General features: G+C 43.9%; 1 protein-coding gene and 1 long non-coding RNA gene across 4 annotated transcripts in view; one reads left to right on the forward strand and one right to left on the reverse strand.

Annotated features, from left to right (window-relative positions):
- CLYBL (citramalyl-CoA lyase) overlaps nucleotides 1–15,820 on the forward strand; it is a 187,906-nt gene that overhangs the window by 26,044 nt on the left and 146,042 nt on the right. Inside the window, exon 1 of one of the 3 annotated variants that reach the window (XM_088159857.1) lies at nucleotides 6,591–6,649. The exons of the other annotated variants lie outside the window; for them this stretch is intronic. Coding sequence (XP_088015983.1) covers nucleotides 6,606–6,649 — 44 coding nt within the window. The 5' untranslated portion in view covers nucleotides 6,591–6,605. Of the gene's footprint in view, nucleotides 1–6,590; nucleotides 6,650–15,820 lie in introns of those variants that run through there. 3 annotated transcript variants of the gene reach the window in all.
- Nucleotides 2,312–10,864, reverse strand: LOC148224865 (uncharacterized). The gene is made up of 3 exons (XR_015801577.1): nucleotides 10,512–10,864; nucleotides 6,820–6,957; nucleotides 2,312–3,548 (listed from the first exon to the last, which is right to left on the reverse strand). It is a non-coding gene; the product is annotated as an uncharacterized LOC148224865 (long non-coding RNA).

Genomic DNA, 15,820 nt, shown 5'->3' on the forward strand with positions numbered 1-15,820 from the left:
GATGCCATGGTTGTCCCCCTTCGCCTTGTGGCCCAGAGAGGTGCCGGGCTGTGCCCTCCACTAGCCTTGCTTTTCAGGAGTGGAGCCCAACACCAGCTGGCCCCTGACATTTCCATCTCACAGGAGTCTCTGCAATGGGTAAAATCATGGCAATGCCTTTGCTTTACATGGGGCCAAGGATTTACCCAGCTTGTTGTAAGTGCCGAGCAACCCAGCTGCCCGCACTGTACACCACGGTTCAGGCGAGCAGACGTCCAAAGGTGGTACAGGCATCGTGTGAATAAAGCCACACGCCTGGGCGATGCCAGCACGGAGGGGCCGCGCCTGCCGCTGCAGTGACTTCCGTGGTGGCAGCTGCGACGCCGACTCCTCTTTAGGCTGGCAGGCGCGCCCCACACCTGGAATAGTGGGAATTAGGACATGGCGGAGCCATAAACAAATACCTGCGCAGCTGTGCGGGAGCGAGAGGCAGCCGGGGGCTGCTCCAGCTCCTCGCCGAGGGTTGCCTCGCTCCGGACGGGGCATCCGCAAGCTGAGGTTGCCTCACCTGCAGCTCCGGGTCTGTCCTCTCGCAGCTCGTGGTTGTTCTCCAGGCTGGGCCCGGCGGGGCAGGGCCGCCGCTAGATGGCAGTGCCGGCCCGGCGGAGCGGCCGCGCGCCGCCCGGGGCCTGCTCGGGGCCGGGAGCTCCTGCCGGCCCCTCAGTGCTGCTCTCTGCGCGCAGCTGCCGCCAGCGCTCTTTATTTACCTGTTTGTTAGGTTATCACTTTATTGATTTATTAATTTATTAAATATCACGCTATTGTGAAGTGTAGATAAATTATTCACTGCCAGTCGCGGAAATAGCAGCCACACAGGGCCCTTTCCAATCAGCCAGGATCTCGTATGTCCCTTCTGAACCAAGCCATTCTGTGATTCCAGGAAAATATTAGTTCCCAGGCTGTTCCCAGCCAGCCTGATGGAGAAGCAGAGGCAAAAATATCAAGTGACACTGTCTAAATGCCAAAGGCTGAAGATATCTTGTGTTAAAAACAGACACTGCTATTTAAAGGAATCACACAATTCTCTTACAACAGAGAGTACGCTAGAGAATTTTATATGTGACCATAGTCATATGATATTCAGGAAGTTCCTGATTTTCTGTTGGAAAGGAAGGCACAAGTCTCCTTGAGCCACCACCTCCATGAAATGATGGCTATCTGAGGCAGCTCTGCTTCTGCTGCTTAGTGAGATGTTCAGAGCCTACATGCGAGAGTGATTCATCTCTGTGCTTCTGGGTTGAGATAACAGCATCGCAAACCCGGCTGTTGAGGTTAACCTGCACGCTGCATAAGGACAACAGATGGAAATTCTGGTGTAGAGCCACTGCAAAAAATAAAAACATGTTCCAAAGGGAAAAGGAGCTTGTATTTCTGTGTTTGAACCTTTGATCTTCGCTCACATCTGAAGGGAAGAGTAGACCTTTTGCTGAAGACACATGGTTTTGCATCTGTGAAAACACAGCTGTATAGCGCAAAACAAAACTGGTGCAAAACACAATAGGTTTGCTATGTCAGTTTAACTGGTGGCGCTAAGATGCTTTAAAAATAGTGGGGGTTTTTTGTAGACTCTTTCAGAAAGTCTCTGTCTTTACACAATTGTTTGTTAAGATTTTACTCTGTGGATTTTAAAGTTCATCAGTGATCAAGAGATAGCTGCTACCTAAATATTTAAAGCGAACTCATGGGAAAGTCTGGCAGTCCCTCAACAGTCCTGTTTTAACAGTTTTCCAAAAAAGTATAAATGAGAGCATCAAAATTTACAGGAAAATCCATGCTGGCAAAATCACCTTGATTCCGAGAAAAAAAAGTAATCCGTCTGTCATGAATGTTGAAATTCTTAACGAGGTACATGCTGTATACAGCTATTTCATGGTAACAGACTGCTTTGTCTGAATTGCCCCAAAGCACTCCCTGAAAGTAAAGGGACATCACCCGGGTGTCCTCGGTCACATCGTTTTGCATTTGAGCATGATGGCAAAGCTGTTCCCGGATGCCTGCCTGTTGTCTCCTGCTTCCCTGCATTTGCAGCGACACATCGCTGTCCCAGCAGCGTTCCCCGCAGCCCTGCTGCCTCACTGCATAGCCCAGCACTACCTGTCCCCTCCCTGCACCCATCTGTGTGTCCCCCCAGCACTGCCACAAGCACACTTTGTGTCAGGAGCGTGGCAGCATCACTTGTTTTATGCCTTAAATCCCTACTCACTCCAGTTGGTTTATTACAAAACACAAAGAGGAACGAGTAATTAGAAGGCTAAATGCGAAGATGCAAAATTGTTTATTTAAACAGAAAGAAATATTCTCGTTTCCTAACCACCAGATTTCTTTTTGTACGGAGAGGGAATCTGGCTTTGTTTCTCTAATTCTTGACATCATCACAACAACACTTTGCGCTTAAAATTTATTCATCATGGAGCTTTACGATAAATTTTCAAATGTGTTTGGGTTCCTAAACATGCAGCTGGCACTTAATAGGATTTTCAAAAGAGCATAAGCAGGTTAGACATCCTCCCATCCACTGAAATCGGTGGGATTTAGGTACCTATATTGCTCAGTTGCTTTTGAAAATCCTGCCAGGTGCCTGTCTGCATCTTCAGTTGCCCTGGAAAATCTGGTCCCCATCTATCTCCGTGACACCACCCCACCCCACCGCACCCCCACGGCTCCCATGAATATTTGTCTTCTGTCTCTGTCTCCTGCACTCTGGCCTGTATTGATGCTGGAGTCTCCTCCTTTGTAGTTCCTAACACCAGGGACATCCCTCTCCTTTCTCTCCACCAAACTGGCTCTTCAGCTGGTTAAAAGCTCAGTTGAGCAGCTATGAGCGTTCCCATATTTTTCAAATTAGTTTGCCTCTCCTCTTAATGATTTTTAATTCTTTCTTGGTGTTGTTTTGACTGTGTAAAGCATTTAAGGGTAAAAGACACGGTGCAAACGGGCATGAATGTAAAGGGAGCTGCCTGTTATGCCTCTGTTAGGCTTTTTGTGTCTCTAGGCTGAATGCAAGATGGGGAATTAATTTCTCCATTAGCTTGTCTCTCCCCTTCCCTTGGAATGGTGAAGTGGTCAATAGGCTGTATATTTAAAGACGAGAAAACTGGTATTTTAATTTCTGTTTCGACTGTGGTGACTCACTGGCTCTTCTCGTGCAAGCAGTTCCCCATCTGTAAAATGGATCCCCGGGCCCCCGTTTGCACGGATACGGAGCACGGGTAATTAATTAGTGTTTGTGCAGCCCTTTGAAAATGCTCACATAGAAGGTGCTGGAAGGTGCTGCGGGTTGGCCTGGGGCTGAAGAGGCTCACCCCAGAGCCCTGCCGCTGTCAGAGCCCCACGGGGCGAGGACGGGAGCGGAGGATCCAGAGAGAGCTGCTGGCCAATTCCTTCGCCGGAGATATTTTCCATTTTCTTCAGGAGAAAACAAATTGGAAAGGGAGTTATCGGTGTGCACGCCTCCCTCACCGCGTGTTGCCTTCTCCTTTCCCAGGAATAACAACAGCTTCATTAGCAAGCTGACAAAAAAAAAAAAAAAAAAAAAAAAAAAAAAAAAAAAAAAAAAAGAGAGAGAGAGAGAACAGAGACAGAGAGAGAAAAAAGGAAAATAAAAGGGAAAAAGGAGAGGAAAGAGAAGAACGAGAATATTGAAATATTAATAACAGTAATAGTCCGGGTAACGGAGAGACACAACAACTCTTGTCTTTGCCTCATGCAGAAAGTTTCCTCTTTGAAGTGGTCGCTTCCCTTCTCACCCCGCCGGGAGGGAAGGGGGAACAATTGTGGAGATCTAAAGCCAGCCAGGAATGCTGAGCTGATGGCTTTCCTGCCTGCCCCCTGCCCGCACCCCTGCACACATTCCTCTCTGCCCCTGCCTGCACCCTGACCGAATCCCAGCCTGCCCCATCCACATCTCTGCCCGCCCCTTCCCTACCCCCTCCTAGCGCACTGCCTGCCGCAGCCCACACCCCTGCCTGCTGCCCGGAGCCCTGTTCGCATCCCGGCCCGCATCCCTGGCCGGATCCCTGGTCGCATCCCTGGCCGTATCCCTGCTTGGATCCCGGCCCACACCCCTGGCCGCATTTCTGGCCGTATCCTGGCCCTGATCCCTGGCCGTATCCCTGCTTGGATCCCGGCCCGGCTCCCTGCCGTTATCCCTGCCCGGATCCCGGCCGGCCGTGCCCGTCGGGGCGGGCGGCCCTGGCTGCAGTTCGCGCGGTGGCCGGTGGGTGTCGCCGCGGCCCCGCTTTGCCGCCCGGCGTGGCGTGGGCGCGGGGCTCGCAGAGGCGCGGGGGGGTCACCCCGGAGCGAGCGGTGACCGTCCCACCCCACGGAGTGTCCGAAAGAGAGACATTTCCACGTAGACATTTCCACGCTTTAAAGGCGTCGGGTGGTGTGGGTTTGGCTTTTTGGTTTTGTTTTGGTTCGGTTTTTTGCCGAGGAGGTTGCCGAGTTTTTTTCCCGCGTGGGGAGTATTCTCCTCCCTTCTCCTGCGCCTGGCGGGCTCCGACTTGTGTTGCTAAAGCGGTGCTCCGAAAGGGAGCGATTCCCATCACGCTGCTTTAGCAGCTATGGAAATGCCTCCTGTAACAGTGAAAAGGGGAATTTTTCCCCTTTCGAGGTGCAGGTGTGCAGGTGTCTGCTTGCCATCGGCAGCGAGGACTAAAAATATTTAGATCTTGCTGAAGATCATCAATACACATGAGCAAGAACTCCCTATCTGGCTTAGACCAGCCAATGAGATAAATGGATATTTGCTCTTTTGCAAAATACACACTCGAATCACTTCTATCCCTTGAAGTTTCTTGCATATCTCACGGGCACACTTTTTCCTAGTCTAGTTTTTCCTAGAGCATAATGATTTCTTCCTCTTCTTTTCCTCATTAAAACAAAAACAAAAACAAAAACAAACTCGAACCAACAAAAGAACCCAAAAAACAAAAAAAAAACACCTCACCTCCAAAAAAACCCCAAAAAACCAAAAACCCAAACGAAAACAAACAAAAACCCCCCACCCCAAACAAAATAAAACAAAAACCCAAAGAAAAATACTTTTAAGCATGTCCCAGTGTTATGGGCTATTCACGTTTTGCAATGTATTCCCAGTAATTTGCAACTTTTGAAAGCCGGGCATTGTTCATCTCAATTTATTGAAATGCACAGATATGTTAAATAGGAAGGGAAAGAATCCCAACCCCAGTGACTTCTGTTTGGCTGCATATGCAAAGAGAGGGCAGCTTGACTCTTCCCTCGGCGTTTGTTAGTCACATCCTCTTGGCCATTGTTTTGCTGTTTGTGCTGGGAATCCAATTTATTTAATGGTAAAGAGCCAGGGGTTGTTTGGTGGTTTTGGGGTTTTTTTTGTTGTTTTGTTTTGTTTTTGTTTTTCTTATTCCACTCATTCTGAGCTGATCTGAGAAAGAAAAAATATTAGCCATGCCAAGGAGCAGCTCTCGAAGAGAGTCACCTTGAGGAACGGATGAGGATCTCCTAAGTGACAGCGTACAAAATATACAGCGTTATTACACTTCCTTAGTAATTTCTGTTGCATATTTAATTTTTGATGATATTAAAACCCATCCTGTGGATAGATGGTGAAAACTTGGCCGTTATTTCAGACACTAGGCTACATGTACGGAACTTCTTTCCTTTCTGTATGCCTTAGGAGGTGGTCCCCTGGCTGCTGTAGGTTGCCTGTTTCTTGAAAATCTAAGTCCCCCAGAAAAACTGTTTATAGCAACAGGCCTGTTTCCAAAGTCAAGGGGGGAAGGAGGGGGCATCACTTTCAAATTACCTCGTTTTTTTAGGGAAACAGAAACAAATAGGTTCCTTGTGAGAAAGGTGTAAGCTGCCTAAATTGAGAAACTGTCCCGTCTTTGAAAACTCCCAAATCCCAAAATTATTTTATTAAAAAGGACATCGAGGAACAAATTTCTGATGTTGTTATGGCAACAGAAATAGTTGGGTGGCAATGTGGGTATCCAGAACGTCAAGATTGTAAGAAACCAGCAAAAAAAGGAAGCGTGTTGTATTTGGAAAAACAAATTAAACGATGGTGGCCAAGTCTTACACTTCTTTCATTCAGTGTAATCCCCATTTTCTTCTGTCCAGCCATGCCGACAGTGCCTTAACGAAGGTGCCAGCAAGTCATTACAGTATTTATTGCCCTTAAATGCGACCTGAGATTTCAGTTTGTTATTTTTTGCCGTTGACATACTAGAAGGATATTTCCTTATGTTTTATATTTATTCCTTCTTCAGTGCCTCCAACTTTTTTTTTTCTACCTTTCTGTAGCGACACGTGCTCCAATCCCTTTTATCCCTTTTTGTCCCCGCACTCTCTACCTTGCCTGCCACAGGACCGTCGGCAATCCCCCTGTAAAAACAGCCGGACGTACTCCCCTTAAACCCCCGTGGTATTAAAATTTCACCACCGCTTTCATTTCGCTCTAGCTGAGAGAGCCCTGAGACCGAAGCCCCGTATGCCCTAGTATAGAAACAGTCAAAGTATTTGGGAAGCTGGCGGGTCCCTACTGTAACACGCTTCAGGGACCTTTTGTACAGCAGCCGAATGAGATGAATTTGCCAAGTTTCAAATTTCAGGGGCAGGCAAGACATTTGTAAGTCGGTGGTTTTGTTATTCTGGAAAAGTTCTTTGATTTGCAGGCTTTTTTTTTTTTCTTTTTTTTTAACCTTACTTTTAATAAAAAGGAGATTAAGTATGACATTAAGCAATTTTACAGCATTAGCAGCTTTGGGCTGTAAACAAAAACAAACGAATCCCGCTTACTTTCAGTCTCAGAAGTTTGCTGTCAGTCGGTCCTAAACTGGGGACTCGATCCTACGGGACGTTATTCAAGCAAAACACGGCTTGAAGTCTCGGAGAGTTGTGTCTGAGTAAGTACCCGGGAATCAGCCCCTCTGCCTGCTGGAAAAAGAGAAGTGCTGGTTATCTCCTTTTAAAGTTCTTTGAAAGAATGCGGTCTTTTAAAATGCGGTCGCAGACTTCATCCTAAAGCTTTTGATTTGCTTTTAGGTTGCCCTACTAAGGCAGCGTTCATGATGCAGAAACTGGAGAGCAAAAGAGAAATTAATGTTTTTTTGAGACAGGCTTGGGGTTTTTTTTCTTTTACATTTAAAAACATCTCCCCCTCCAAATAAAACAAACCAAAAAAAAAAAAGCCTTTTATCAAAGCATCTGATTTTAATTTGATGTGATTTTTTGTTTCAAGGTTCCTTTAAAAATTAAAACATATCCCACTCAATGATTTGAGCTTCAATTTTCAGCATTTTACAATGTAAGATTACTTGACATTATTTAATTGGACATGAGGGTGTAATACAGGAATTTCCGTTATGTGATGGATTAATTGTTTTCCTAATACTTTAAAGGCTGAGATCCAAACATTTTTCCATTCTATTGCAAAATTAACTGCAATAAATCTGTCAGACCCAATTATTCATTTAAAACATTCCACACTGATTAAATCTGCACATTTGCCTGCGTGCAAGTGAGGGAGAGGAGGTGTGCGCGGAGGGGGGAGTCCAGCTTTATTCCCTCTCCTTCTCAAAACGGCAATGGTGTTAGAAACGAGTCCTTTAAATTTAACCTGGAAAATGTGAATAGTTAAATAGTCTAACGAGAGGATGCAGAATATGTGGATGCACGTCCCTGAGCCTCCCTGCCATATCTCCTCCTCGCTGCCAGGTCCGGACAGGCAGAAGCATCACATTTGGATGTTTGATGCTGTTTGAAAATATCATATTTTACTTCTAGTGCGGGTGGGGTTCTTGAGTTTTGTTTTGTTTTGTTTTTTTCTTCAGTTTGTTGATGTTTTCAAAGTCTCTAAACAAAGTCAGATGTGTTAACAGTCTTATTAACAATGTTAAAATGGAATTAACAGCTTGTGGATACCTCTGGAGTACAATAGCATGTCAGCCTACCCTGCCCCCTTATAAATCGCGTCCCGCTGTCTTTCTTTTGTTTCGTGCCCAATCAGCAAACTAAAGTTTTGTTGAGACAGAAGGGCAGTTCAAGTGTTCCTGCTCCGGCGGAGGAGGAGCGGCGGTGGGCTTTCTCCTCGGCCCCGGCGAGGCCCCCGTGTGAGCGAGCGGGGACACGGAGCGACCCCCAAACCTGCAGGCACGGCTTTGCTGACCCGCCTGCCTCCCTGACCTCTGCCGTCCGGTTTTGTCAGTTTAAAAGGCTTTGCCGAGGTTGTAGTTTACTTTTTATGGGCCTTTCAACGCGGCCACAAAAGCTTTTGTTTATTTTAGATGTAGCGCGGTTCAGTTTTCTATTAATCTTCATATATAACTTCGGTGGCTTTGCCTCTTCCGTAAGGGCTCGTCGCTGAAATGGTGCCGTGCCTGGTCTGAGGCAGCCAACATCGGCTGGGTAATTACAGCGAGTTTGGGGACTTTCAGAAATAATTTGCCTCTGAGAGTGGAAATTAGCACCAACACATGCTGTTGTTTAACTCAATTTCACCATCATTTGGGTTCAGCGCTAAGGAAAGACTTTTGTTTTTACCTTTTACTTACTTGAGTTTTTACTTTTTTACAACAGAACTGTTCAGAAGCGTCACCCAGCCAATTTCAGCATTCATTGCAAAGTGAACATTTCATAAGATCTATTTTTTTCATGTGGCTAGAATTACCTTGGGATAATTTGCATAGAAAATTTATGTAAAGCAAGAGGCATTCCCCATAAGGAAAACTCTTAAGTGTTTTCCTTTATGGTAATTATTTTTTTACTCCTTTCCTCCAAGAATCTCCAAGTATTTACAATTCCTCCTGGAAGAGCAGAGCACTACCAGGCGGGCATGCATTTCAAGTCCTTTTACTGGTCAAAAAACTGCAAGGCACAGACAGGTTGCAGTTCACCCAAGGACTGAAAACATTCTCAAGCCCAAAATAGGAAATGTAATCCCTTTTGTTGGGGTAGTCAGGCCCCATGTGCCCTCGGCCAGCCCCACAGGCTGCCGCAGCTCTGGCAGTCCCACCCCACTTGGCTCCCTGGCCCCACAGCTGCCCACGGGACAGGGAGTGTGCCTGCTGGAGATGCACCTGCCCTCCGTGGTGCCCCAAAGCAGGCAGGCTCTGTGTCCAAAGGCTGCTATGTGGGGCAGTAGTTTTGTCTCTGGGAGCCCCTCATACTGTGCCCTTTCTGAGGTAATTTGGCCAAGCTGGACTATGCTCTTCCTCTGCTGTCCTTGGGCTTCCCAGTGCTGGCTCCCACTATGTCTCCACATGTGTCCCACAGACCAACGTGCTCTACTTTTTTGCTTTCCATGTGGGTAGCAAAGGGATGCTTGGTCTCCAGTGTTGGAGCTGCAGCTGGACTGCCTGGCCTTACTTGTGTCTTTCCTCTCTTATGTGTGTGTTCACCCTCAAACCTCAGCCTAAATCCCTGCTGCCCTCCCTTCCCTTCCCTTCAGTTTACACAGCTGTTCTGTAAACGGAGGAGATGACACCAAATGCAATGCAAATGGATTGGTAGCCTGTGGGCCATTTGATTCCACTCTGGTGCACATCAAGCATGGCTTGCCCACCACAACACATGAAAATGTTTACCCTTTCTGCAGATTGTGTCCTTGAGAAGGTGTGCAGTGATGAGTATTGAGTTCATTATTTTCTTAACTTACCAGTACAAAAACTCACAGGGAAACTTGTACCAGCTTTGCACATATAAAACCCAGTATACAGTCTTAATATGGAAAGAACCAGAGTGATAAAGACTAAATTATAGAGGAATAAAATGTATCTTATTAATAGGATAGCTTAATTTACTGTATTGTAAAAATATTATATTTAATATTATTTAATAGTATAGTATTCAATAATATGAGAGTATATAAAATACTATATTTTCTTTCAGCTTATCTGAAGTGCTCTGTGCCTGTTTTTGCACTCCAAGGGTTTTAAATCAAAAATCTACAGAAAAAAATGCATTTTTATCTTATTTTAAAGTTGATGAAGCTAAGGAAACTGATGAACAAAGAAGAATTTATTAGCATGTGCTAGTTTACTTATAGAGAAAAAATGAATGCCCATTTTTGGGAAGCAGATTTATTTTTATGCAACATGTGCTGAGAGAACAAACACATCTTTTGTCTGACTCCTAGGAAAATCATAAATAGTGCTTATTGAGAAAATATTTGTTGTTGATTGAAATGGTGCGTTACAAAAATTACGTTAGCACTTTGTGCTTTTTGTCATCTTCCAAAACCAGGGCATCTCAAAGTGTCTCAGATAAGCAGTGCTCCCAGGAAAGGTGCCTAGGAATGCCAGGGCGAGCTCTGCCAGTCACCCTCTGCACACAGGTGCTGCACTCACCATTCCCCATCCCCGTCACCAGAACTTGGCCTGCCCAGCAATTACTGTGCTTCTGTCATTGTGGTGGTAAATCTCGTTTATTTTAGTAGCAGACCGACAGCAATGGAGGAGCAGGGAGTAGCTGGGCAGCCCTTGCTGGCTTACCTTTATGGAGCACCAGACCCACGCATCAGAGGTGCTGAGACCTTGCCATGGAGTAACTTCAACAGGCTGGTGGCTGCTGCCTGCTGCTTGCCAGCATCAGGCCCTGGCTTCATTTTGTTGGACAGAAGCTTGGTCTCAGGTGTGATTTTTCCAGATTTCTTGATTTCTCTAGTTATGCAGAGATCATCTTCCTGCTAGATATCTCCTGAAATATTTAAGAATAATCACATTTCCCCATTCTTATTTCTATTCTTTATCATTTCTAGCAAATTCCTATTTTGTGGAATACAGTACACTTTGTTTACTTTTAATGTGTGGCAGTTTTGTATATGGAGCTATGTGGAAACTCATCATTTGCATTATCATCTTGATGAGCTGTCAGTGATGCCCACAGGAGTTTGCATGAGTTCACTGAAAGGAGACCCCTACAGACTAGCCAACAATTTTTTTAAAAGGAAAGAATAAGTTCATTTAGTGCCACTTAAAAGCAGTTTTAAATGACAGAATAGATGATCTATTTGCTTGCCCATTTGGGTCCACATAATTTTCATACAAAATTGTACTCTGGAAATTGCGCTGTAAGAAATAGGGTCAAAGAAGCGCTGCATTCTTGATCCAGAAGAATGTACTACCCAGATATTCCATATTGCAAGTGCAAAGAGATCTACTGAAGGTAAAATCAAGATACTGGAAAAACAAATTTTTCCAGGATTGAGCCTTTATACAAATGTCTCTATTTGAAAGAAGCTAAAATATTACACAGTATGATGCTATATTTTATTGAAGTCTAAAACTACTAACAAGTACTTTTTGGTCATATTTCCTGCTGATTTGTCTGAAGAGCCTCTTCCAGCTGTTGGAGGTAAGCAGGATGGGAAGAAGTTTTAGTGAAAAGTGGCTATGCAAGAGAGGTGGTGGTCACTTGTTGGCTGGAGAAGAGGATGAGGCAGAGTCAAACCCCTTGGAGAAGCCCCTTCCCTAAGACCTCAGAAAAGACCCACATATGTCCATGGAAATCTTTCCTTTGCCCTTAACCGTAGGCAAAGTGAGCATGTGGCTTTGGGGGAGAAGGTATGGTTTTGATGGGCGCCAGTTTTGGGGTTTTTCTTCCTTTGGCTAAGCTCCAGACAGGTTGGGCCAGTTTGGGGGTCAGGGTATGTGCCAAGGGCAGAAGCTGCAAGGATGAAATGTCCCATCTTTCATGCAGAGCAAAAGAAGCACCTTGACACAGAGAGCACTGTCCTGAGCCCTGGGCACTATGGTACTTGAGAATCAGACGTTGTCCATTCAGTCACTTGCCTGCTGCTCAACTGGGTGGAGGGAGGCACTTGGACCAGACTCCCAGGAACTTCACCAGAGTGTTCCTCACCTCTATACTTAAATCCACCTGGTTAAACTTTTCTGAGGGAAATAGCTGTGTTCATGTTCAGTGTTCATCTGTCCTGGATGATTTGTTTATTTACCTTTCCCATGCCAGGCAAGTTTTACTGAAGACATTCTGCAGGTTAACTAATTGCAGGTGACTTTTTCTTTTGCATGGCTTCTGCCCTTGCAGCAAGGTGGGTGGAACCGAGGGAGGCTGTGTTTCATCCACAGGCAGATTTGCCATGGGACAGGTGTAGTTGAGCCATGGCTTGGGAAAGTAGGGAGGTTGTGGGTGCCAGAATGGCACTTTGGCCTTCCCAAATCAATGGAAGAGTCCTATCACATCAATTCTTTACTATCACTTTATTTCTATGAAAATGTGCTCATAATAAGAAATGATGTCTCACAATGTGGGATCTAGATAGGTGTTCCTCTCTAGGGATTTTTCCCTAGAGGTATAATACTTTAATTATGTATGCAAAAAATACGAGATGCATTTTGAAGATGTAATACTTTCAAGTCTATATTCTTTCCTATTGCAAGATGATTTTTAGATTGGAAACTTGAGAAAATCCTGCAAATGAGGCTGCTGGTTTATTTATTTATTTGTTTCATTTCAGCTGAGACAGATGGGATTCTCGGATCATGCACTGTTAAGCCTTCCTTTGGAATTCGCGCCACTGTGGCCACAGAGCCCAGATGGTGCTTAAATCTGTCATTTTTTAACAACCCGACTTTCTTAATTTTATATCCAAACACATTGAGCATTCGAAGTGATTAATTACTGTCCAGATATGTCTGTGCTGCAGCAATTTACTCGTGTGTGCAAAAGATCATTTTGTTTTGGAGTAGGTAGTTTGGTGAGGGCTGAGTGGGTGGCGTGAGACTCACCAGCAGACACTTTATGTTGGAGGTAGCAACACGGTTCTCCTTGTATCCTCCTCCCATGGCATCAGCTTAGCAAAAAGTTTCTGTAAGTAAAACGGAATTTTTGTGCACATGGATATTTTATAACTTCTCTGGGGAATTTTCACTATTGCGTCTAAGTTTCAGTCTCACCAAATCTTCTATTTCCCATCAAAAGGGAATTTTGAATTTGTTGCCTGACACATACCAACATTATTTTTTCAGGATTTTAACTCCAGACACTAGAGGCACGGCCAAGATTATAATGGCCAGGTATTTAGCAAGAGAAAGCTGAAGAGCTTCGTCAAGAAGCAGACCTTGCTCCGGAGGGTTTTGTTTGGGTTTTTCTTTTAAGTAGTCATTTTTCTGGACAAGTTTAAATATTATTTGCAAGCCCAACACTTGCATTAATTTTTATGCTTGCAGCAGGCTGCCATCAATTTTTCAGTTTTGGAAATGAGGGAAGAGCTGATGCTGCATGGCCTACCTTAACAGCAGGCATCACTATATCCTGTGAAAATACTTGAGCCAGTGCCCTTTGACTGAGCACCACTAGACAACCACCAGAAGGTTATTCTTGGATGTTACCTCATAGTGCTTATTTGGTTGTGTGGGTTTGGTGCAGGTGGAAGTACGGTTTCAAAAAACCCAGAGAAGTGGGAGCTTCCTCCAGCCTTAAGTCAACCAGAATTTCTGGGACTTCCATCCCCTTTGTGAAGGAATTGTGGTGCTTGTGCTATGTTTAACACCAGCAAAGCAAACGTCTACCTTTTCTCATGCTGGGGGACACTGGTCAGAGTCAGGCTGTGTCACTTCTTCTTCAAACAGTCTTTATGCTGGCACAGTCTAAACTATTAGCAGTGCTGTTTCATGTCTTACCCATGGTGCACGGCACTGCCGAGGGACACTTCATGCTCAAGAGCAGTTTGCAGTTCTTTAAGGTGTAGAAGTTTAGCAGTGATGAGTTAGGGCTCTTCTGAAAAACCTAGAAAAGAAACTGCTCCTCACCACATTAATACACTTTTAAAGGAGAGTGAGAGTGTAGTCAGTGTGAATATTCCCAATTTGAAACATACTGTAGGTCCTGTTATTCAATGTGCTGCTCCAGGAGGCTTTTGTTCCACAAGCAGATATATCTTTGGAATAGACATTTCCCTTGTTACATTTCAGTTGAATTTAATTACCATTTGCAATTACTGACTGGCATCACTGTTGCAAAATTGACAATTAATATTAAAAAGCTAATGTATAGGATTAAAAAAAGAAAGCTCTTTGGAGGAGGGATATTCCTCACCACCAAAGCCCAATGCTGCTAGCATTACTTCTGGAGCAGTGAACTTCACCTCTCACGTCCAGATTTTCCTCCCATCTTCTAACACAGTGTAGGAGGTCTTACAGTAATTATATGAATTTGTAGCAATGCTTTGATTTTTTTAAAAATTTCTTTTTTTTTGTGCTTTATGATTTAATAAGGCAGGAGAAGACTGAGCAGGCTCTGGTTTTTAGGAGGAGAGATTTATTGGCTTTCTGGGCAAGGAGTTCATGTTACTGTGTATTTCCTCACTCTCTTGCTGGTGATACAGGTATCTAGCACATTATTCAGCAGAAGGTGCTTACAAAGACACCTTTAATAGCATTGAAATATTTGTTTAAATTTTAATGCAAGCTGTAAACCTAAAGTTTATTTAAAATGGACTGATAAGCCCTTAATCTAACCCTACTATAAAAAAACCTGCTCTGCCTAATTAGTATTAAATTAGAATAATTCTGGTTAGTATTCCTTTTTTTCCTCTGTTTTTTATTTTTATAAATAATTCAACTTCATAGCAACTCTATAAGCTGTAAATAACATCAAGTTAATGAAATCAAATAAAATCAAATTAATTAAATCTTAAATTTCCATTAAATAAATCCTGGTGGTGTGGTGGAAACTTATTCTTCACTCAGAAGGTTCAGTTCTCTACTCAGGTTGCTTCTGGCTACCTAACTTTCATTAAGTGCCCATACTAAGCATCAGCAGTCACTTCTGCACTTTCTAGGTGTCCTTAAAATGTAATAATTTTAGTTTCTTAGACAATGGAAGTAACAGTTTGGTGAATTTTTTTGTCTCTTTTATTTAATAAAAACACAGGTAAATTTACATCTCTAACTCCAACCCTATTTTGTCCTTTCTGTATAAAGAAAAATGTCTTAAGTTCCATAGGAAAGTCCTGATTTCCATTCCTTTTATTGCAGGTAGATATAGAAAATCATGGTACTATAGAAGAAGGGCTACCAGGTGTACATTTTTCAAAATACTTCACAGCAATTTCCCTCTGAAGGAAATCACTGCCGTTGACACATTAATATTGCATATTTGGTTTTGATACAGAGATAACTTGGAATATCTCTACACTATCTTCCTTAAATCTTGTTAGCCAGAGAGTGATCTGGCACTGCTCACCACCTTCTGATATTTCAAATGCCTGAGTGTGTCTCCTCCTTGGTGTATACCCTGCAGGAAATCCAGAGGTTTGATCTATCTTCTCAAAATATAGAAGTCTTTTGGAGAAGTAAAAGTTAAACTAGGTTATCTAATCAAAATTCCAAAACACAATAAAAGGGATGAAACTCCCAAGACCTTGGTTCCTATTCACCTTTTTAAAAAAGCCCACTTCACAGACTCATAGAATCACAGAATGGTATGTGTCGGAGGGAACCTTAGTTCCATCTAGTTCCAATCCCCCTGCCATGGTTAGGGACACCATCTGCTAGACCAGGCTCTGAACACTTCCAGGGATGGGGCATCCACAGCTTCTCTGGGCAACCTGTGCCACTGCCTCACCACTCTTACAGTAAAGAGTAATCAGATTCATCTTTTTTCAAATTTGTCAGCTTCTATCTTAGTTATTTGATGCTGAAGGACAATACTGCTAACAAAATCTGTGTTAGGCTATGATGCTATTTTCACCAGTCCTCTGTCAGGGCACCATATAAAACTTTAATGGAAAAAACTGCAAAACAATTTGCTTTTTTCCGGAGCATACTTTTGTCATGGG

Source organism: Sturnus vulgaris, chromosome 2 (genome assembly GCF_052056855.1).
Source record: "Sturnus vulgaris isolate bStuVul1 chromosome 2, bStuVul1.hap1, whole genome shotgun sequence".
Taxonomy (NCBI): Eukaryota; Metazoa; Chordata; class Aves; order Passeriformes; family Sturnidae; genus Sturnus; species Sturnus vulgaris.